We start from the raw sequence: 21,814 nt of genomic DNA on the forward strand, positions 1-21,814 counted from the left end.
TACTGTAATTGAGTAGTTTTTTTTCTGGGGTACTTGTACTTTTTTGAGTACATTGTTAAATCAGTACTTTTATTTCTACTTCAGTAAGTTTTAACCAGGGTAGCATTACCTTTATTTGAGTACAGTAGATAGTGTAAGTTATTTGACAGTGTTGATCCACAAGTGGTAGCTCAACTTTCTAAAGAGTCAATTGATGTAAGCTCCACTCACTGCAAGTACAGATCTAGAGGTAAGTGTGTGAGTTGAGCACCTATCATGCTCTTGGGCATAGTGTTTAATGTGTTGAGTTGTTTTTGGATGCTGACTGTTGTGCAGTAGTACCTGCTGGGGTTCTTTTGCTCATGTTTCTGTTGGGTTATTGTTTTTGATTTGAGACACATTTGCACCATGAGTGAAGTTTCCATTGAAAAACCTGTGACACTGAGTGGTCCTTAAGGTCTCAAAGTGCATATTCTTCATTAGTATGCACTGCCTTGTTATGCAGTTGACTCTCTACTTTGTTCTTGCCAGAGGAGACCCACCTTGCCAAATAATTTTAAGAGTTACAGCAGCTCTGTCACGTTGTCAAATACTAACACTTTCAAAAGTGTAGTTGGACTATATCTAGTGTGGACCAATGTAGACACTTTGAAGTGTTACATTTACCCCTATGTGAGTTTGATTAACACAGTGTTTTTTTTTCCTGTGTATTTTTATTTACTACAGATGTGTGACTTTACATGGTCAACCTTGTTGGAAACAAGTAAAATATGATCCTTCTGTTCTTGCCAATAAGGAAAGATCATATTTTACTGTACAGCCCTTCAGTATCTACTCAATACTTAAATTAACTTAACTTTAAATAACATGTTCTAGTTTTTATTGTGTAGATTTATACATCAATACTTTTACCTGAATAAAAGTTAACCAGAGAAACTGTACTTTAACTTGAGTACAATAGGTGTATTTGTCCACCTCTGCTTGTTTTGTTCTAAACTGCCTATCATCCCAATATAGAGAAACAGAATTATACACTGTGATGTTCTGTTTTCTGTTGTGCCCCCTGACTCAGAACTTTACTTGCTACAGAAAACAGCATGTCTCTCAGATCTTGTGGTCATATTAATCCAGCTTTTCAATATCAAGATTCAAAATTTAGTGTTCCTCAACTGTAAAAGCCAAACCAGCACAAGTCACAAACTTGGGAATTAATCTAATTCATTTGTTTGTTCCCCTTAGTGGTCTGAGCGCGTTGCCATTCGTCACTTTAATGCATCTTTTGTATTTGTTTTAATCTTACACAGACCTGTATTATTTCTATGCTTTATGTTCGGGATTCATGTCGAGCAGATCAGCACTTAACACAAGACCAGCCCATGTTGCTTTTGAATAGTGTGGACCATGCTGCCCTCTTCTGTTACATGGGCAGACATGTTATAAAAGGTTTCACTTACGGTCATGTTATGTAATATGAAAACCAGTGGTCTAACCATGGATATAATTACATGTATTTGCCCGCAGAAGTCACGTATAGTGCAACACACGTACAAGACATCGAATCTGCCTTTGTAATAACGCGAGTAATAAGCCAGTGCCATTACACCGCCATTGTTATAGCTGTGATCATCCAATGCGATAAAGTCGAATCATTCAGACGCTTTTCTCTATTTGTGTAGAAAAAGGGTCGACGACGCAAATGTGTACATATAGGTTTGGAATTATTGTCGAGTTGGTTTGAGAAAAACCGTTATGTCAAACACACAGCGTCGGCCTGCGGTTTCTTTGTGGCGGCGGCTCGTGAGCGTTCCATTCTTAGCGAGCCAATCAGAGTGAAGCTTACTTGGTTCTTCTGTCCAATAGCCAGCCAACTTGTTCTTGGGCCCTGTTGCGACCGCGGACAGACAGAAGCAAGTGGACCGGTTGAAGCTAAGCTAGTTCAGTCAGATTTTAGTCCGTAAAAATAGAGTTTTGCATTGGTTCTGTAAACGGCAAGTGCACGTGTGTATTTTAGAAAAATCAGGGCTACGCGTGAGTATTTGCATTGTTTGGCTAACGCTTAAAACGGAGAATTTATTTTGGAAAATCGCTTCTGTTCTGCTAGCTGATTTGGCGGTAGGCGCCAGTACTGTTTGACAACAGCGCTATTCGGTCACGTTCCCGTTGTTGTTGTTAGTAGCTGCTAGGTGAATGTGCTAATTTCTCTTTGGTGTGAGGAAAGAAAACAAAGATCACGATAAACAAAATACACTGAAACATGGCAGAATTTCTCGAAGATCCGTCGATTCTTACGAAAGATAAGCTAAAGAATGAGCTTACAGCCAACAATGTGCCACTTCCCAGTGGAGAACATAAAAAAGAAGTCTATGTGCAGCTGTATTTGAAAAACTTAACCATCCTTAACAACAAGAAAAGTCCGCCTACAGACACTTTCTCCAGTGATGAAGAGTTACCTGCCCCCGTTGTTACCAACAAGAGTCGATCTGGAAGAGTAAGTTTATTTTCTCCTCCGTTAGATTGATTTTTATTAAATATGATCTTACTAATGGTTTGAGAAAGATGAGACAGGAGCTCATTATACCGTGGTTAAAAAAAAAATTTAATCTTTCTACAGAAAGCCACCAAAAAGACAGACAAGCCGCGCTCAGAGGAAGTGGAGGTGGCAGATCTCTCTGATGAAGAACTAAAGCAACAGCTGGCAAAGCATGGAGTGGACTCTGGACCTATTGTTGGTGGGTATACCATATGGCTGTGACTTAGTGTGATAACATATTATTAATAGAGGTCTTTCTCTGTTGACATTATCTCAGAGCCATTGAGAATGAGGGTTATTCCTCAATGATGATGTTAAGCATCAAAACTTAATATTTGCATGTTTAAAATGTGTATTTGTGTTTATACAAATTTCTTTTTTTAGCTCTTACTTGGTGTAGGGTTGTATTTCTCTACATGTGTCCATATAATCTTGACTAAACACTGACTAAGCTTCTAGCATGCATTGGCCCATGTCAGTCATACATGTTATGCTGTCTCCTCCATTAGCCTCCACCCGCAAATTGTATGAGAAAAAGCTGCAGAAGCTTTTGGACCAGCCTCCAGCTGAACCTGAAGCTCCTACAGACGTCACAGCTCTCCCAAAGGCAGACAGTAACCAGAATGGCAACACCAATTCTGATCAGTATAGTGACAAGGAAGATGGTGAGTTCGAACCACTTTACCTGAGGTTCTTTTTTAAGTTTAACATGACAAATAACATTATGTAATTATTTTCAAATATATTTTCTGTAAAATGTCATTCAGGAAATCAGTTAAATGTACTGGGTGTTAAACACCTCTAAAAAAAAGTTGGAGAAACTCTGTTGTTTACAATGGGTTTGGTCCTCAGAAGAGATTGCCGCCCCTGAACCAGAGCCGGTTCCTGTGGTAGAGAAGCCTGTGAGGAGCAGAGGGAAAGCCCCAGTTACTGTCAGAACAAGCAGCAGACGACAAGCCAAGGTAAGGAACGCTTTGACATTCTAACATTTTGATATAAGTGTAGAGTTGAACTTCTTTAAGCATTTCATGTTATTTCACAAACAGGTGGTAGAGGAAGTTGTCACTGAAGAAACCCCGAAGAAAAACGAGAGTGTTGTTGAAGATATCCTTGCCAATGAAATAAGCACACCAACAGGAATCAGGTAAGAATGATTGAATAATGAGTAATGGGCTTCAAAGTTAAATTCTGTCTGTGTGGAAAACTGCTTTGAATTTTGACATAAAACATTCTTGACCCTAAAAAGGTATGTGTTTTTAGAATTTAAAATCAGAGAATTCTGACTAACCTTTTTCAAGAGCTTTCAACATTTCAAATCCCTACTTTGCTGCGGTAGCTTTACAACCTGTACTAAAGACAGTCTTCAATCAGAGATTGGGGGCTCCTGACAGAAGCTCCTACAGAGTTGGTCTTTGACTTTAAATGTGAAACTTTTCTTTGTAAAATCTGCACAATTTCAATTTGTTAAGAAAGCAGTTAATATTGCTTTGAAATTGATAATACAGTATACCCAGTTGGTGTTGTATGTGTGCTTACTCCTAGTCTAGTATGTAAATTTTGTTTTATTGTCCCATTAGTGCGACCTGCAGGCGTCCCATCCGAGGTGCAGCTGGTCGACCGCTAAAACCAAGTGATTACTGGCTGGATGAGTCACGTGTGCAGCGTACTGTCCTCAAAGAGAGTCGTTCGTACTCAGAGTCTTTCTCAAAAGTAGGCAGTACTGCCTCTTCAAGCAAAGCCCCAGTCCGAAGAGGTTTCCTGTCTTTGCTGCTGAAGCTCCTGCTCCTTGTTGTGGTGTGTGGTTCTCTCTATTTTGCTTATCAGAGTCTGGATGCAGATCAAATCAACACCCTCAAAGGCCTCTGTGACAGCATCATCGTACCCCTTCAAGGCCTTGTGAACGATGCAGCCACCTATCTAGGCATCAGCAGCAGTCCTGCCACAGAGGGCCCCGGCAAGTAAAGTCCTCGGCGGTCTTTAGCCATGCCTACCCACCCCACCTCCCTCAGCCTGCCACAGCACACCACAACTCAAGCAGTAAACTTGGCTCACTTTCTGCTTTTTATCGGCGTGGTCGGACAAAGTACACAGATTTAATTGGAACGATAAACTTTCTCCTCTCTGGGCTCCAGCTTCTCTCCTGCCCCAGGAGGAAACAGTAGATTCTGGATTACACAGTTTTGTGGCGGTCGAAAGAGACTTCTTAATGTTGATTTTAATCTGTGCATTGTTTGTGTCTTTGTGTGTATTTAACCCATGTTTATAGAAACAAATGCAGACAGGGAGGCCAGTTTACCCATGCATGGTTGTAGTTTATGAAGGTCATCATGTAGTTTCTATCTCTATGTGCCAGGTGTTTTTCTGACGGTGAAGTGCCTGGACGGTGTTAGCACGTAGTGCCCTCCCATTTTCAAGCATAAGGAAGTGCTTCTACTAATATCAGAATGTCCACGCGTCTTTTTCTGTTTGCATTTCAACATTTGCTCTGTAGCTTTAGATTTAGTTTGAGTGAATCATTATTTCACTGGTGCTCAGGTCCATTCAGTTCAAATTTTCTGATGTGGTCAGAGCTGGGAGGAGACACATCGTGTAATCAGGTCTCATCACTGTATGAGGAAAAACAGCCTTTACTCAGTTTGAGGTGTAAAAAAATTTCTTTAGAGGCTGATCACCGCTAAACTCATTATGGGCCAAAACATGGCTGAATGGTGACTAAAGTGGTTACTACACGTGCATCACTCTGTATTTTAGTCATGGTTTTGTCAATGGGTTAAGGATGAAAATTTACTGTACTTTAGGGTTGTTTTTTAGACTCAGCAATTTAAAAACTACATTTTAAATTTAAAAGAGAAACAGATTAAAATTATGTATTATTTGTTCAAAAAGTCACTCCATGAGCAAACTGAATTTAAGCGCTCATTTTTTAATTTTCCAGCTCTGCCAGTGTGCCCATTTTAGTTTACATGCTTTGATTTTTGTTGCTCTGTTGTGCTTTTTTTTGTTTTTCATTAGTTTTGGATCCTTCAGTCCTTTGTGCAGGATTGGTTGATGCAGTGCACCCACATAGCCCACCTCACTATTAGCATGTGTCCAGACGTGGCAGATCTATAAAGAACTTACAGGTTCAGATTTGGCAATTTCATCATAAGTGAATTGAATTTTTTTTGTTTTTTTTCTTTCTTTACAAAAAAATATACTTTGAACTTCTTCTGCCTGTGCAAATAACCATAATTTAGACACTGTAAGTTACTATGAAAGGGGTCTTTCACACAGAGTGAGACATTAGTATTCACAGAAGGTAATATGGGGGTTGGGAAGATTGCTGGGACTTTTTGTTTCTATTTTGATATTTTTCTAAAGTGGCGTGTTCAACTTTTTATAGCACATTTTACTGTTGCATTTGAAAGCAATATGTGTGACATGCAAATGATACTGTATCTTAATCTGAACATTACTGACTTAATTCAAGTGATTTATCATCAGGCAGCTCCCCCACAATGGACAAAAATGACAGGGGTTATGTGGGTAATGATTTTTAATCTGTTTATTTATGATAATGTAGGCAGTGTATCATAAAATAAACTTTGTTGTGCCAGATGTTTTTTCTTTGTCTTGTGTAGAAATTTCTAGTCATCTCTCAAGGCCATCACTAAGAAATATTGGGACAAAAAGTAAAAGGGGGAAAATGGTGCACAAAATGTGTTTTTAAATGAAGGTATAATAAAACAAAAAATCTCTGTTTAGTTAAGCAGTTTCAGCTTGCAGTGAAGGAGAAGTCTGGTGTGAAAGCAACTGACAAACTAGTTTAAGTGTGTGATCAAAATCAACCACTATGGAGCGGGACTAAGGTGAGAATGTAAATATCGAGTAGCATGTCAAAAAAACAGTCGAGTACATTTCTTAACCAAATGAAGCTAGTTTAGACTGTTATGACCAAAAGACTAACTCAGTATTCCAGCACAACACTGAATTTGAACAGCTGCACTGTGATATTAACTCCCGACACCTAGAGTTTAGACCAAGGGTGTCAGACTCAATCACAACAGGGGCCGCATTCTGGATTTAGGTCTAACCTGAGAGCCTAACAGGGTCAATATCTAACCATAACTGTCAACCTCATTTTTAACAATAATAAAATATGAAAAAACAGCACTGATGATATGTGGATTCAACAAAAGTAAAAATGATAAGTTTAAAGGCTCCAATCTGAGATAAAAATTCTAACTTAGTTCAAAAGATCGGAACACGATATTAAAAAAACGAAAAATAATGTTTTTAAAGAGCAAATATAGTTGAAAGTTGAAATCATAAGTTTAAAAGGTCAAAATATGACAAATTTAAAATTGTGAGTCTGGTAGGTCAAAGTATGGGATTAAAAAGCCAAAATCAGGAGTTGAAAACGGCAAAATATAAGCTAGAATTCAAAATGATGACTTAATAAGTTAAAAATATGACTTAAATTTAAAATCGGGAGTTTCAAGGGTCAAATTATGAGAAAAAAGTAAAAATTATATATTTAAAATCTCAAAAAATGAGAGAAAAAGTGAAATCATGAGTTTAAAAGTCAAAATATGGCTTAGAATTTTAAATTGGGAATCTAAAAAATAAAAATGTGATATATAAAGTCCAAATTATGAGTTGAAAAGGTCAAAGTATGAAATTAAAAGTCAAAATCAATCAGTTTGAATCATAATCTTGAGATGCTAAATTAAAAATATGAAATAAACAAATTAATTTCTTTCCTCGCTTTCTTGCCTTTTTATGAAATCTTTCTTACACTTTGCTTTTTCAGCTTTTTTGGCTTAACAACTTATACTGGAGAAAATCTGCAGACTTCATACTGTGGGGCCAGTTATAATATAAATAGCTTATATGATCTTGCGGGCAGGATATAATCGTTCCACGGGCCGGATTTGACCCCCGGGCCTTGGGTTTGACACCCCTAGTTTAGACAAACTGAATATTGGTTAGCTGTTAGCCAGTATTTTTAACGTTTGAATACAAGTAGGCGTTAATGCTAACGCTAGCTTGTTAGCCTGTTGGAAAACGCGATAAAGATGCTTCCTTAGCAAAGTTACTATTTTTGAATTCTGGGCGCTCCATATATCTCCCTCCCCTCCGTCATACCGTTATACCGTAAGAATAGGATACCTCCTTACCGGGACAGTTTCTGTTTATCCTGACGTGACGGAGGTTGAAGCAGCAGCATCCCAGTCTCCTTCAGAAGACGTCAGACGAAGCTCCGGCTGTTGAGACCAGTACACAGGTAAACACACACCCCGTGAAGCTTGTGTTCATAGGCAGAATTGACTTGCAAATGTCCAAATTTCCTTGCTTTTGCACATGGGAAACATTTTTTCGTCGACACAGTGTCGTCTGTTGTAATAACTATCCATCCAACACATTACTGTCTTCCAGGATTGTAAAATTAATGCACATTTCTGAATCTGTATTGTAACTCCTGAATATGCATTTTCACACAAACAGACAACTACTGTATTTTCTATCCAGGACAGTGCTTGAAATCCCACTGAGGCAAAACAAACCTGAAGTCATACCTAACCATTGACTAAAATCTAAATTATTATTCCCCCAAATAAAAATGTCCATATTTCCCAAGTGCTGTTAAACAGAGCAAATAAAAAATTAAAACAGCTTTAATCCTTATCTTACCTTCTGGTTTCCATACAGTATAAAAGCTTAGTGAAGGTTTGAGCCGTCACTGAAGAAAGTATCTTGACAAAAACGAGAAATCAGAGAAATCAAGAGAAAGATCTCAAAGACTCTGGAAAGAGAACTAGTGAGAAATGTGTCTACAAGACCTCAGAGCAGCTGCCAAGACACTAGTGAACGGCTTAGCGAAGTCCGGATCGGTAGTCTCAAAGAAGACCATCACGAGAACTCTGCACAAAAATGGACTTCGAGATAGTAGACCAAGAAAAACTCCACTTCTGCAGAAGAGACACCTTCAAGCTAGACCGAAGTGTGCTAAGGAGGAAGATTACGCCATGCATACAGGAAGCATGTCCTTTGGTCAGATGAGATCAAACTAGACCTCTTTGGCCACAGAGACGTGCCAGAGAAAACAAACAAATGCAGGCTGTTAAACAGCAAAAAGGAGACACAAATGACTATTAGCATCAGGGGGCTAATAATTTTGACCCTTGTAGCTTTTGGTTTTTGTGAAATAATTTTTTTTGTTCTGTGTCCAAAATAAAGTAATGTAATCATCCAAAAAAAAAAAGATTTTTGGAAAAGCAGTGAATAATTTCTTTGCCCTGTTTAACAGCACTTTGGAAATACTTAAGACAAAAAACACATTTTCATATGAGGGCAGATAATTTCGTCCTCATCTGTAAAAACTTATTTAAAAGCCAATTTTGGATACAAAGATCCTCCACTTAGTAAAATTTAAGCAATGAGTTTATAAACTTTATTTTCCAATGTATTTATTTACTATTTTACAGTGTTTAACTGTCCATCAGAGCTCGTAGTCAGATGTCTATCTTGGTGCTCATCCTGTCGTCTTCCCCTGCAGTGTTTATGTACCGAGGATGTGCCTCCACCTGCTGTCTCAGAAGTGTCTGTGCTTGTGTTTTAAGAATTGCAGCTCAGCAGTGCCCTCAAGATGCTCAGACCCATGACTAAGTAAGTTTTAACCAGACAGCTCTGCTGCAGATCTTAAAAACGAATCCAGGTGTTTGAATAGTACTCGGCATATATGTTTAGTATGCCCAAGTTGGTGGGGCATTTTTGAAGAAGTTTTAGGTTTTCCTTAAAGATGCTGGTAAGAAAAAGTGTAACAAAACCCTGATGTCTGTCCGTTGCAGACCAGCATTCACTTTTTGTTTGGAAGAATATAAATTTGGAAGCCTTTGGTGTACATGTTTTCTTCTTTGTCAGAAGGAGGCAATCTTTTATTTCTGTCCCCATAGTCAGTTCCTCTACACCTGGCAAATTCAAGTAGCCGTACGAACAAGTTTGCAGTAAGAAATGGATCTATACTTAAAGAATGCAATACATGTGCAGACTAAACTAGAAGGTTTTGCCAGTATTTTCTTTGTTGGTTAGCACCAGGGCTTTAACTTACAATAATGTTTAGTTTTAAGATACTAAAATGGTAAAATTTTGCTGGAAAAAAATTACAGAATTACCCATCTAAATGGTTAATACATTTTATAAAACTTCTATTATGATTGCATAATTAAAAGGTATTTTCTAAAATCTGTCAACTAACAAATCTTTACAGCTCTCCATTACATAAAAGACTAGTAAAATGAAATAGGATTTTTGTCACAAATATTTTCCAAAAAGGGTATCCAAAATGATTCTTTATCTATATTATTTAACAGGAAGTGAGTGCTGCCAAATGGAAACGTTGTACCAGCTGACTATGATGACCCTAGAAGTGCCACACTTGGACTTTGAAGGGATGGAGAGGCTTAGTCAATTAAACCCAGTCGACTCAGCTCGAGAGAACAGCAGGGAGAGGAGCAGGCACACCGCACAGCACAACAAGAGAGAGTCTTACTATTGTGTGGGAGAAAGGACAAGAAACTTCTGTTTCAGAGTCACTGGACTATCAAGGCAGGAGGTGAACAGACATGAATTTCAATGTTATGTGAAAGTTTGGATAGCTTAGCAGGACGCATATATGTTGAGACAGCATCTTTAGCCTGATGTACACTCGTCTGTTTATAATTGATTTTGCTTTATGCTTTTGATTAGCAAGTAACTATTGTTATAATTTATTTTGGCTCCTCGTGATTGTTGAGCCTCTCTTTGCAGAGTTGCAAACGAATTGCATCTTAGTCATAAATTACCTTAGCGTAATTGGTAAAAAGCTACAGTGTTTCATAGCAGATTCCAGTTACCCTGTTTTATTGTACAGATGAAGAAGTTATGAACTTGAGCTAAATCCATGAAATAAAAATCTGAAGCTTTTTATTAGGGGCTTTTGTAGCTCATCAGTTATATTCCAGATTGGATGAAGGATATTGAAACTTCTCATTAGAGCTGTCATATTTTGTACACATTGCAGTCTCTAGTAGGATTGTATTCATATAGATTTTTTTATTTGTGGATTTATTAGATGTTTTATTATTGCAGTGAATGTGTGATCTACTGTCTGTGTTCAAGTTCAAGGTTGACCTTACTTCTCAGTCTCGTACAAACATTCAAATCTCTGATGAAAACTTGAATCTGTGATCATTTTAGTGTTTTTATTTTATGACCTTGCAGTCTAAGTCTCTTCATTCTCTGCTTGTGCTTAGATGTTTTGAGTGCATGGTGCTTTGTCTTGTTAATCCAGTTGCTCTCTGAGCTAATGAATGGAAAGTGGCCTGATTCATTGTCAATGGGACTGTAATCTCTTGCAAAGATGATTGTTTTCCCTCAGGTTTTCAATAATGTTTCTATATTTACCAGGTCACAGACATCCTGTATTATATAATTTTATAAACACACTTTTAAGTTATGCAGTAATTGGTTTCTTAAACAGTCATAGAGACAGTACTGTGCCTCATATAAGTCCATGTCTGCAGAACAAAGTGAGAACAATTTAAAAATTTGACACATGCTGGAAATCAGGAGTAGCATCTTGATCATGCATAATTCTTTTCTGAGCATCATTATTAAATAGTTGCAATATTATAGCTCTGGTATGGGATAGTGCATCATACTGCACTTGAAATAAATACTTGTTCAACTGTGTTTGATAGAAGTAATCTGATAGTGCTCTGTAGATATATCCTATTAGATCGAAGGTTAATGTTTATCGGTAGTTCAGCAGCAGCAGATGGAGGCAGCGTTAAGGGATTACAGTAACTCCTTTAACAGTCTGCAGTCAGTCAAGTTCGGCATCCGATTATAGTACTCCGTCCTCAATTTTGGGAAAGGGGAGGAGGGAGAGGAGAGGGAGCTCTGAGCAGCTAACAGCTCCCCAGTCTGGCCCTGAGTCACATGTGCTCTGTGCTACCGCTTTAGACCGGTACCTGCCTCGGCTGTGGAGGTGTTGTGGATGCAGGGTGCAGCTCTGGGAAAACACAGCTTAGGTGTCCCTAGAGATTGCCATGCTGATTACATGTTGGTATTTATACCTCACAGCACGGAGCGTCGCCGAACAATGCAAGTATTACTGCTGTTTTTGTGTCTAGCTGCGTGTCTTTTCAAGGTGATCTTCAATAGGGCTGAAATTAGTCAGTGCATTGCCTCTTGTCATGAATTAAAATGTCAGAAAAGTCATGCTTCCATTAGTGCTGCTTAGAAAAATGTCGCCTTAATTTACTCCCCCACACTCAGACTATAACATGCTACATTCTGGATGCATTATTGATGAAGTCTGAGCACGCAGGCTGCTCTCTGGTTGCAGGACTGATTCCCTGAGTCGTGTCAGTATGTTGTGCTTGTCACCTGTCTACAGTCAAGCTGCCTCCTCACTTTTCTCCTCTTTTTACTCTCCTCAGCTCTTAAAATGGCCTCAATCCTGCATAAACTAATGACTCCACTGTTCAGTGGCCCTCCCGAACCCCCAAGGAACAAAGTGACAGTGGTGGGAGTGGGCCAGGTTGGCATGGCTTGTGCTGTCAGCATCCTGCTCAGGGTAAGAGAGAGCTGCTCTGCTCAGATTATCGCCTTGCCTGCTGCTGTCACAGAATGGGGTAATACCAACACTCTGGTAGAGTGACACAGGATTACTGATTGATGGTGTCGAAACTGACTTTCATCCCATCACTGTATGTGTTAAGATGGTGATAGGGAGAGAAAAAACGTATTTGACGTCAAGGAAACACCCACATAGAGATTATAACAGACCAGTGCAGCCTGGCTTTTCTTCTGAAGCTGAAGTTTGGCCGCTGTCTAGTTGTACAATAATTTTAGTGCTCTGAGATTCACTCCACTGCGAGGAAATCCTTTTAATTTATTTCAAACAATTGAACCATTATATTGTCCACAAAATAGGCCAGTAGCCTGCTCATTTAGAAGCTCCATGAGTGAAGGAATAGATTAAGCTTGTTTTTTTTTGTTTTCTTGTTGGCAGATGGGAAGAGTTTTTGTAACCTTGGCATGTTTCACATGCTAAGTTCCTGCAGTCTTCATCAGAAGTGTCACGTGATGTTGCTGTGATGCGTCTAATTAGCTGATCTTGTCTGCGCTTTCACAGTCCACATCATGGTTATTCTGCCAGAGTGTAACAAGTGCCACCCATGGATCAGGTAAGCCATCCAGATTCAGAAACAGGTCCATAGGACTATGAACTGGAATGAATATGTTGCTCCACACCTTGGTTGCTGTCCTCAAGATGTTGCCAGACAGCGGGGGGCTTGGTTGCCTTGTCAATCAAGACAGGACGACCAAACCTGTATAAGATCAGCTGATTAGACACGCCACAGCAACGTCACATAACTCTTCTGATGTAGACTGCAGGAATTTAGCAGTTGAAACATTTCAGTATGCCAGAAAACATGTCTGTCAGTAAAAAAACATGGAATAAAATTAGTAGTAGTAAAATTGTTTGTGAAGATGGTATGAACTGGTATTTTTGTTTGTTTAGACATACTGTTTTTGCATTGAATAGATTCTAGGTCATTTGTGAGACTCCCAAAAATTTGCAATCCTACCATCAGTTATCCTAATTTCAGCCATAAGGCTTTTTTTCCTCCTTGTAATTGTCCTCTTGTGTGTGTAGAGCACACACAGAGCTTCACCAAATGCACTGTGATGAGACGTCATGCTTTAAGTTAAAGTCAGAGCTACATGATGTAATTATTAGACAACTTTTGTTCTTAGGCAAATATTAACCTATCATCAATATATTATTATCAGCATTGTCTGTGTCTATCATAGTAACACAGCTGAGCTGATGAATACAATAGAGGCAGACAGTATGAGAGTTCTGTATCATAGTGAGACTATTATTACGTAGCGAGAGTGCTCCAACAGCCTGTTTATTAAGGCAGGATTGTAATCAGCACAATGACGTTATTGATATGAATGCCCAGTATTATCAGCATGATATTTGTATCAGCAGACACCTACTTAGAAATACAGTACAGATATAAAAATTTTGGAAGTATTTCCAATGGATACATCTGCTGTAACTATAAGCCATATGTGCAAATAATTTGTGGGGGTTGAAGCAAGACTAACCGAGCTCTATAAGCTGCAGTCGTTTCCTTTGCTCATCCTCATTCTTTAGATTTTAAAGTGTGTTCTAAAGACTGAAGTTTCTTCCTTTCTTAACCCTTAAACTATTAAATGTGAAGAGTGAAGAGTGAAGTTTTAGGTCTGTGGCACATTCAAGATTTATTAAGGAGGCTGAAACAGAAATCGCAGCATTACTGTTTTTCACAGTAAAGAAATTACACAAAGAAATGATCCAATCTTAAATAATCAGAATCAAAACAGCATTGTTGAAAAGTAAAATTATTCCATCTCAAAGTAAGAATACAAAAAATTCTTAAACATAATAAACAAGGAAATGCTCCAATATGAACAGGTGAGTTGTTCCAGTCGACAGCAGCTTTAAACTTAAAAGCTTTTTGTCACTGGTTTTTCTTATATAACAGGCAGAAAAATAAGTCTGAGTAGAGTTCTTAATATGAGTATCTGAGGTAAGGGGCATAATTTGTTGTAAAATAATAATAAACTGCAAGATATGGCAAATTTTTCATGGGCACAACCCACATACTCAGCTCAGCTGCTCATCCCACAAATCCATGTTTCTTACTAATGTTGCACCATTTAAAAGGGAAATTCCAGTGGTATAAGATTTATTGCCAAGAAGCATTGTTAGAACAAAAAAATAATCTACCAAACACAAATATCCTTACTTTTGTGCCAAGTTTTGTTTAAGCCATCTCTTAAAGAAAGCAGCGTAATGTGCAACATAGACTTGTTTGTTTACATTGGCACAAATTCAAAACAGGCCATAAGAAAGGCTTACCAGTGAATGTCACCACAAAATAGCTTTACAACAATAATCTGTGAATTTGTACACATTTAAATCAAATTCAGTAATTGCTCTTTAATACGGCATAGTTATTGTTGCTGATGCCACAAGTGTCTAAGTAGATTTGTTTGCTGATTGTGCAAACTGTGAGAGGAAGCAGTGTTGATCTAGACTGACCTGATTCTGTGCAGGAGCTGGCTGATGAACTGGCCCTGGTAGATGTAATGGAGGACAAGCTGAAAGGAGAGATGATGGACCTGCAGCACGGGAGCCTCTTCCTCAAAACCCCCAAAATAGTGGCAGACAAAGGCAAGTTTATGCCTCAGTTCTCAGTGCAGCTTCCTTACAAGCAGCTTTTTACCACTTATTTATCATAAAAGTAGTCTTGGTTCTTAGCTAAAATTTAAACCTGTAACTGTGTAAAGACACCTTGGTTTGCATTCAGGTCTGTAAGGAAGGGCACGGCTCTTGTTCTCTTTACAAATCAACTTGTCCTCTTTTCTCTCAGACTACTCTGTGACAAAAAATTCCCGTATTGTGGTGGTGACCGCTGGGGTCCGTCAGCAGGAGGGAGAGAGCAGACTGAACCTCGTCCAGAGGAATGTCAACATTTTCAAACATATCATCCCTCAGATTGTTCGATACAGTCCTGACTGCATTATCGTTGTGGTTTCAAACCCAGGTACTCTAGACACATTCTTTGTTTTCTCTCTTCAAAACAATGCGTACGCTCTAATAACATCACTTTTCAACAGTCGATGTGCTGACATATGTGACCTGGAAGCTCAGCGGCCTACCTAAGCATCGCGTCATTGGCAGCGGCACCAACTTGGACTCAGCACGCTTTCGCTTCCTGATGGCTGATAAACTGGGAATCCATGCTAGCAGCTTCAACGGTTGGATTCTGGGAGAACATGGAGACACCAGCGGTGAGGATGTACTAAGCATCTGAGCTGTCTGAATAGCAGCATGTTACTGAAAGATAGTTTGCAGGCTGAAAGTCTGATGTGAAAAATAAGTGGGAGAAGGTTGATGGTTTTAAAATGTGTTTAGTGCCTGTGTGGAGTGGAACAAACGTGGCTGGAGTCAACCTGCAGACGTTAAATCCAGACATCGGCACTGACATTGATGAAGAGAACTGGAAGGAAACCCACAAGATGGTGGTGGACAGGTAAGCTGGAGTTTTCACTGGCTACTTCTGGACTGTTTTCTTATAAGTACAATGTTTTTAAGTCATTAATATCATTTAATAACACTAAATGCAAAATATGAATTGGGCTGACTTGATTTTTATAAAGATATATCTATGGGCTTTTCATGCATTTATTTTTAAAGAGGAGGACAATAAATAGAGTCAGAAATATGGGTGAGAGAGTGGCGGTGAGACATGCAGGGAAAAGGCTGGACTTGAACCTGGGCTGCCAGCATACATGGGGGGGTGATCAAAGTGCAAGGCAAGGGGTCATCAACTACAACATGGGCCAGCTTTTTCAGATAATTCAGATAATGTGCCGAGGAAAAAGTATGTTGGTGTGTTTTGGGTATCCTTTCTAAAGCTATTGAAACAACCTATTAAAGACACTATCATCGTATCACTCGCTTTGGGACATGTTTGACTTGTTATTCCCCTATCACATCAAGTGATTCACATATGTAGAGGCTTGATTATTATGACATGCACCATATTGGTCATCATAAGCAAGCAACTGCAGAAAATTATTATAAAGAGGAAAAGCTTCATTTTTAATGGTATTTTTGGGGCTTTTTTGATTTATTAAGATGGCATATTAGCTGAAGAGAGACAGGAAACATGGGGACCGTGAGTGGGGGGAAGACATGCACTAAACAGTGCCGAGACTGCGACAAGTGCATTTAGGAGTATAGCCTCAGTATCTGGACACCCACTCTACCCACTGCGCTAAACCAATGCCAAAAAAGCTTCAATTTTAAAATGAGACATCACAACTCAATCAATGAATCTATTGACATACCATACCAACTTCTGTCTTTCCCTCTCTTCACTTTTCTCTATCACACATGCTCACAATGGTTATGGCAGTTTTCACCATTTTATGATCTATGTAGACCTAACAGCTTTCTGAAATAATCAATTAACTGATCTGAAATGAAAGTTGATCACTTTTTGCAGAGCTGATTGTTAGTACTAGACTAACATGTTACTTTCAGCACAGTTTTTTTGTGGGTGTCATTGTGATTGATTTTTGCAGCAGTCCTCAGAGGCAATCTGTTCATGTTTCATCTGCTTTATTATCAATAAAATCAACCTAATCTCTTACAGTCTGGAGAGAGGAGTGTGTTTCTCACACCGTATTTTTTGCCTCTTAGTGCCTACGAGGTGATCAAACTGAAGGGTTATACCAACTGGGCCATTGGCCTGAGTGTAGCTGACCTAACAGAGAGCCTCATGAAGAACCTGAACAGGATTCATCCTGTTTCCACCATGGTGCAGGTACTGGCTGCTTAACGAGTCGCATCTATTTTCAACTGCATCTATGAATCAAGATTTTACACATCCAGTTTTTAACGTAAATTAACAGTGCATTGCTCTTCCAAAGCTATGCTAACATCATATGAAAAACATTGTTGCTGATTATTTATTGGGAAAATACCAGCAAAGATATTTCAATGTTAATTTAGTGTACATTTTCACTTTCATATTCAGGATCATATAAAAGAAAAGAAAATAATTGGCTTACAATTGCAATAATTGGCTCTTTCAGCTGGCACTTGTCTATGTTTTTGAGTTGTTTGTTACAGTAAGCTTGTCCCTCCTGTACAGGGCATGTATGGAATTACTGACGAGGTGTATCTGAGTCTGCCCTGTGTGCTGAATGGGGGAGGTGTGGCCAGCGTGGTCAACATGACCCTGACAGACGAGGAGGTGGCTCAGCTGCAGGCCAGTGCCAACACGCTGTGGGACATCCAGAAGGACCTGCAGGATGTCTAACGGGACAACAGGGGGTGCTGTAGCTGCACCTTCCTAACTGCTTCTCATTCACAGTATTAACTCTCTGCAGTCACCGAACACCAGACAGCTCCACCTCCCACACCTTTAACCCACCACACTCAAGATTTACAGGCGTTTAGTAGGATGTAATCCCACCAGATTTAGCTGTAGGTGTCAGTTTGTACAGAGAACCTGTGTGACATCAACTGGGTGAAATGCTGCTTGACTCATTAGTCCTTAAGTGTGATGCAGCATGGGTCACATACATGTGTTTCTCTGATGTGTTATAAGGACAGTTTGTTTGTCCTTGAATAGAGCAATGCACTGTTATTCACCAGTAAAACAACCCTAAAGGAGAAATGTATGTGTTTTTTCTGTCCATTTAAATTTTGAACTGAAACCATAAAACCAGAGAAAATTGAAATCATTTGTGTCTGAATGATATCCTGCTGAACTTTAACTCAAGTTTTTTTAATTACATATCTCATTTAATGAGTCTATTTTGTTAAATTGTGAAGAAAATATAACACTAACTAGTGGGAGACTTAAACAATTAAAATCCCTCGGCTTTTATAGAACATCAGTATTTGACATTTTATGTCCTTAAAGAGGGGTTAATAAAAGCACTCAGTTTCCACAAAGTCTATCTGCGCAGTGTTTGTGCCACGTTCTCCCTTCCTAATTAGTCTTAGGGTTTCCGCCACACATGCTGTGGTCAATCTGGCACATGCTAGAAGCCCTGCTCTGCTCAAGATTTGTGTTGAGTCTATTTCCAGCAGAACTTGCATCATGAATGTGTCAATTAGCACAGAGTAGATCAACCTAAACACGTGGGAACACACAAAGCATCTGGTCATTTTAAAAATAAAACACAAGGCACAGTGTGCAGATCTTTAATCTCATCACCATATCAACGTTACATCAAAGCAGAGCAGGAAGCAAATGAACAAATGCTTTTCTCTCCATTCCTGTGTAAACTTGGGATCTTGTGATCCATCTGCTTTCAGCTGAGCTGAGCTGCAAAATGGGCCTAGTGGGCAAGGGTGTGTGCTGTGCAAAACTATAACGCAAACAGGCGATAGATATGGAAAATGTTCAATATTCACAACAGTTGGTTATTCATCTAAAACATTGCACATCTCAATTAAATGAATGACATATAAGGCCTTTGTCTTCTCCTAATGACATGCAGATGGTTTACTTTAGAAATCTGATGTCACGCCCTTTATTTAGAATTTAGATATCTTGGCATTGGTTAATTGGGTTTGGTCTAATATGTTTTACATTATATGAGGGAATATGGGTCTAAAAATAATCTGTAAGAAGGAAAAGAGATTACATTTCAGGATTAAAACTTGTACAGTGCATGTCAGTGGTGACTCTAATCTGACCCTGCCATGCCCAGGCTGCCATTTCCGATTAAACTCAGTGTCTCCTCTCAGTGACCTTACAGCAGACAGTGTGATGATGGATAAGTGAATGGTGTTAATCACTGTGTGGTGTGAATGACTTAATTGTTGCCCCAAGCCAATTTAGACCCCTGTGTTTTTATGAATGGAAAAAGTTATATGAGTGTAAAAGGAAATCCCTCTACATTAACTTGATAAGCTAATTAAGGCCTTTTACATGTGAACATTCAAGTGCAGGAAGTATAGCTCAGGCTTTGACAAAGAAAGCTCAAAGATGAGGAAAAGGAATTTAATTTTTATAGTATATTAAATTGCAATCAAAGTCAAACATCTGCAACATTAAAACGAGGCATTGCAACAATTAAACAAAGATGTCTACGTCTGATGTAACTTCACAACACCTTCAAATTCAGCTCCAGTGCATCTGAGTTAACTTCTTGATTTCCTCCACCTGAAGAAAAAACATGGTTTTAAAAGTGTTATAATGGCAGGCAGAGAAATGGTTATATTTTAAGGGGTTTACCTCCTTCCACAGCTTGGTGCAGAAGATCCTGAAGAAACGATGACAAAGACGATCCAGGTTCATCTCTCTCCTGGTTGTAAGTTACTAAAGAGATGGCGAGAGTAAGCAAGAAACTGCACAATCAGGAGAAACAAAATTATGCACAGTTTTCCTCACAAACTTTCCTGAACTGTATAATTAAGAGTGAAATTAAAACAAGAGTGATGACTATTTATGATGACAAATAGTAAAGAGATCAGAATTCTGGGATGCAAGGTGGAGAAACATTTCTTTTTTTTTGCTTATTAATAATGAAGCGGTTAGTTCTACTTGTAGTTTATCATTAATGTAAGTTGTTAAAACATTAATAAGCAACCAATTTCGCAGTGAAATCACCTTCGTTTTGAGGAATCAGAGTTATTCTAAAAGCTCACAGGCCTTCATCTTAAAACATGGAATAATCTGCAATAACATATCTGAAAGTCTGAGATTGACTTTTTATAATTATTCAAGTCTGTGGTTCTAATATAAGGAGAAAAAAAAAAATACACCAACATCACTACCAACCAGAGTCTCAATCATCAGGATTATAAACTTAACGCAAAAACTAAGGGCGTTTGTGTTTGGTACATTATTTCTTTGTTGTAGCAATGCTTCTTTGCAATAACTCTTATACCGTTGGAAAACTTGTATTTTTACCTTTTAAATGGTGCCACATGTGTAAGGAACATGCATTTGTGGGATGAGCACCAGAGCTGAGTATGTGGGTTGCACCCATAAAAAATTTGCCAAATCTTCGCCATTCCCCAACAGCTTATTTTGCTGTTGCTATTGACTCTTGTTTTGAGCTTCTGTTACATAGGCATGTGTTCAGCAATGAGTCCAGATTCTACCTATGGCAGTTGGATCATAAGGTCAAGGTGTGGAGGAGAAGTAGAAAATGCTATTGTGATTGTTGCCCCAATAGAGAAACATCTTTTGGTGACGGCAGTGTGATTGTGGAAAAATGAGGCTTGTCATCATTGAAGGCAGTCTCAGTGCAGAGGGATATCAAAATGAGATCCTGCAACCAGTGGCAATCCCATATCTCCATAGTCTGAGACTGAACTCTATCCTCCAAGATGCTGAAGCTGTTTGGCATAGGCAGAGAAGATTTGGCAAATTTTTCATTGGCACAACCCACATAATCAGCTCTGCTGCTCATCCCACAAATGCATGCTTCTTACAAATGTGGCACCATTTAAAGGGGGAAATAAACAGGTTTTCCAACGGTACAAGATTTATTGCCAAGAAGCTTTGCTACAGCAAAGAAATAATCTACCAAACACAAATATCCTTACTTTTCTGCTAAGTTGAGTTAACCTTACAACCCTGTATGAGCTGCAGAGTATTACAAACTTCACTCACCAAAATGTACAGTCTCTCCCTCCTTTCTAGTGGTGCGCCCCAACATTGAGCGGTGACCCTCTGTGAGTGATGAACATCCAGAATTGATTAATCTATTTATCAGGACAGCTCATTAAGAATATGTGAAAATTCTTGCAAATGTTCTGCACAGATCTTACGCGCTCCTTTCAGGTACAGGATGGCCTGAGGGGTCCAGTTTCTCCGCTGAGAGGCCATTTAAAAGTTTTTGTTATAACAACAGTCAGGATTGTATCACTGAAGGCATTTGTCTGATTTAATATAAAAGGGAGGAAAAAAATGATCAACCATAACCCACCTGTGGTGCACTCCAACACTGGTTAACCAATGTTAACACAAGCACCGTAAAAAGGAGAGACATTGTTGACCTCTGTAACGACATGTAGTGTAAAGATAATACTTTAACAGCTAGTAATAGAATATGAGGATAGATGCAACACAAAACCTGCCTCCACTCATTAAAGCACAATATAATTGAGTTGTAAAGAGAGGGACATTATTGAGAAGCTATTGCTTCTCATGTTGAGACAAGTTTCTATTTGTTGTCAAAAGATTTTTACTTCTTTCTTTCCGGATTTACATCTCAGAAGGAAGGAAGGAAAAAATGTTTCAATCAAATTGAAAGAAATGAAATACCTTACTATATAATATTAAGTGCTAAATGGGGTCAAGTAAAGTGACTGAATGTATAGAGCTATTATATTCTTATAAGCATTCCTACTAAAGCAAAAACTAATAAAATTGAGGAATAAAAGGTTTGAATATCTTACCGTTAGTTGTTTTAGTAATGCTCTGCCGGCTGCTGCTTGTGTTCAAATGTTATCTGGGTGATCCGTCTTCAGTCACTCGCATTAAAAAAAGAAAAAACAGCAAACCATCTCATCATAAACCCTCTCATGAAGCTGACAGGGAGCTTCTTTAAGTCTCGTGTTGCATTTAAGTTGATCGTTGTGACAGGTGTTGTTAAACCTGTCACTGCTCATTAATCAGAAATACGTGTAAAAGAAACGTCAAGGCAGAGTCACCACGCGATGACGACAGTAGGGAGATT

At 38.8% G+C, this 21,814-nt stretch overlaps 2 protein-coding genes across 4 annotated transcripts in view; both read left to right on the plus strand.

Annotated features, from left to right (window-relative positions):
- The window catches only part of ldhbb (lactate dehydrogenase Bb), a 59,029-nt gene extending 41,073 nt beyond the window's left edge, over window positions 1-17,956 (plus strand). For 2 of the 3 annotated variants that reach the window (XM_041796422.1, XM_041796423.1), the window contains 7 exons: window positions 11,974-12,110; window positions 14,651-14,768; window positions 14,968-15,141; window positions 15,215-15,388; window positions 15,513-15,630; window positions 16,806-16,929; window positions 17,260-17,956. In XM_041796422.1, the coding sequence (XP_041652356.1) occupies window positions 11,982-12,110; window positions 14,651-14,768; window positions 14,968-15,141; window positions 15,215-15,388; window positions 15,513-15,630; window positions 16,806-16,929; window positions 17,260-17,427 (1,005 nt within the window). In that variant the 5' untranslated portion in view covers window positions 11,974-11,981 and the 3' untranslated portion in view covers window positions 17,428-17,956. Of the gene's footprint in view, window positions 1-10,035; window positions 10,104-11,973; window positions 12,111-14,650; window positions 14,769-14,967; window positions 15,142-15,214; window positions 15,389-15,512; window positions 15,631-16,805; window positions 16,930-17,259 lie in introns of those variants that run through there. The other variant, XM_041796424.1, reaches the window with a different exon arrangement.
- On the plus strand, window positions 1,841-6,106 carry tmpob (thymopoietin b). Its single transcript, XM_041796421.1, has 6 exons — window positions 1,841-2,467; window positions 2,591-2,708; window positions 3,019-3,174; window positions 3,362-3,471; window positions 3,556-3,653; window positions 4,087-6,106. The coding sequence occupies exons 1-6, from the start codon at window positions 2,234-2,236 to the stop codon at window positions 4,469-4,471; spliced, it is 1,101 nt and encodes a 366-aa protein (XP_041652355.1). The 5' UTR covers window positions 1,841-2,233; the 3' UTR covers window positions 4,472-6,106.
- Window positions 17,957-21,814: the final 3,858 nt, after the last annotated feature.

Source organism: Cheilinus undulatus, linkage group 9 (assembly GCF_018320785.1).
Source record: "Cheilinus undulatus linkage group 9, ASM1832078v1, whole genome shotgun sequence".
NCBI classification, from domain to species: domain Eukaryota; kingdom Metazoa; phylum Chordata; class Actinopteri; order Labriformes; family Labridae; genus Cheilinus; species Cheilinus undulatus.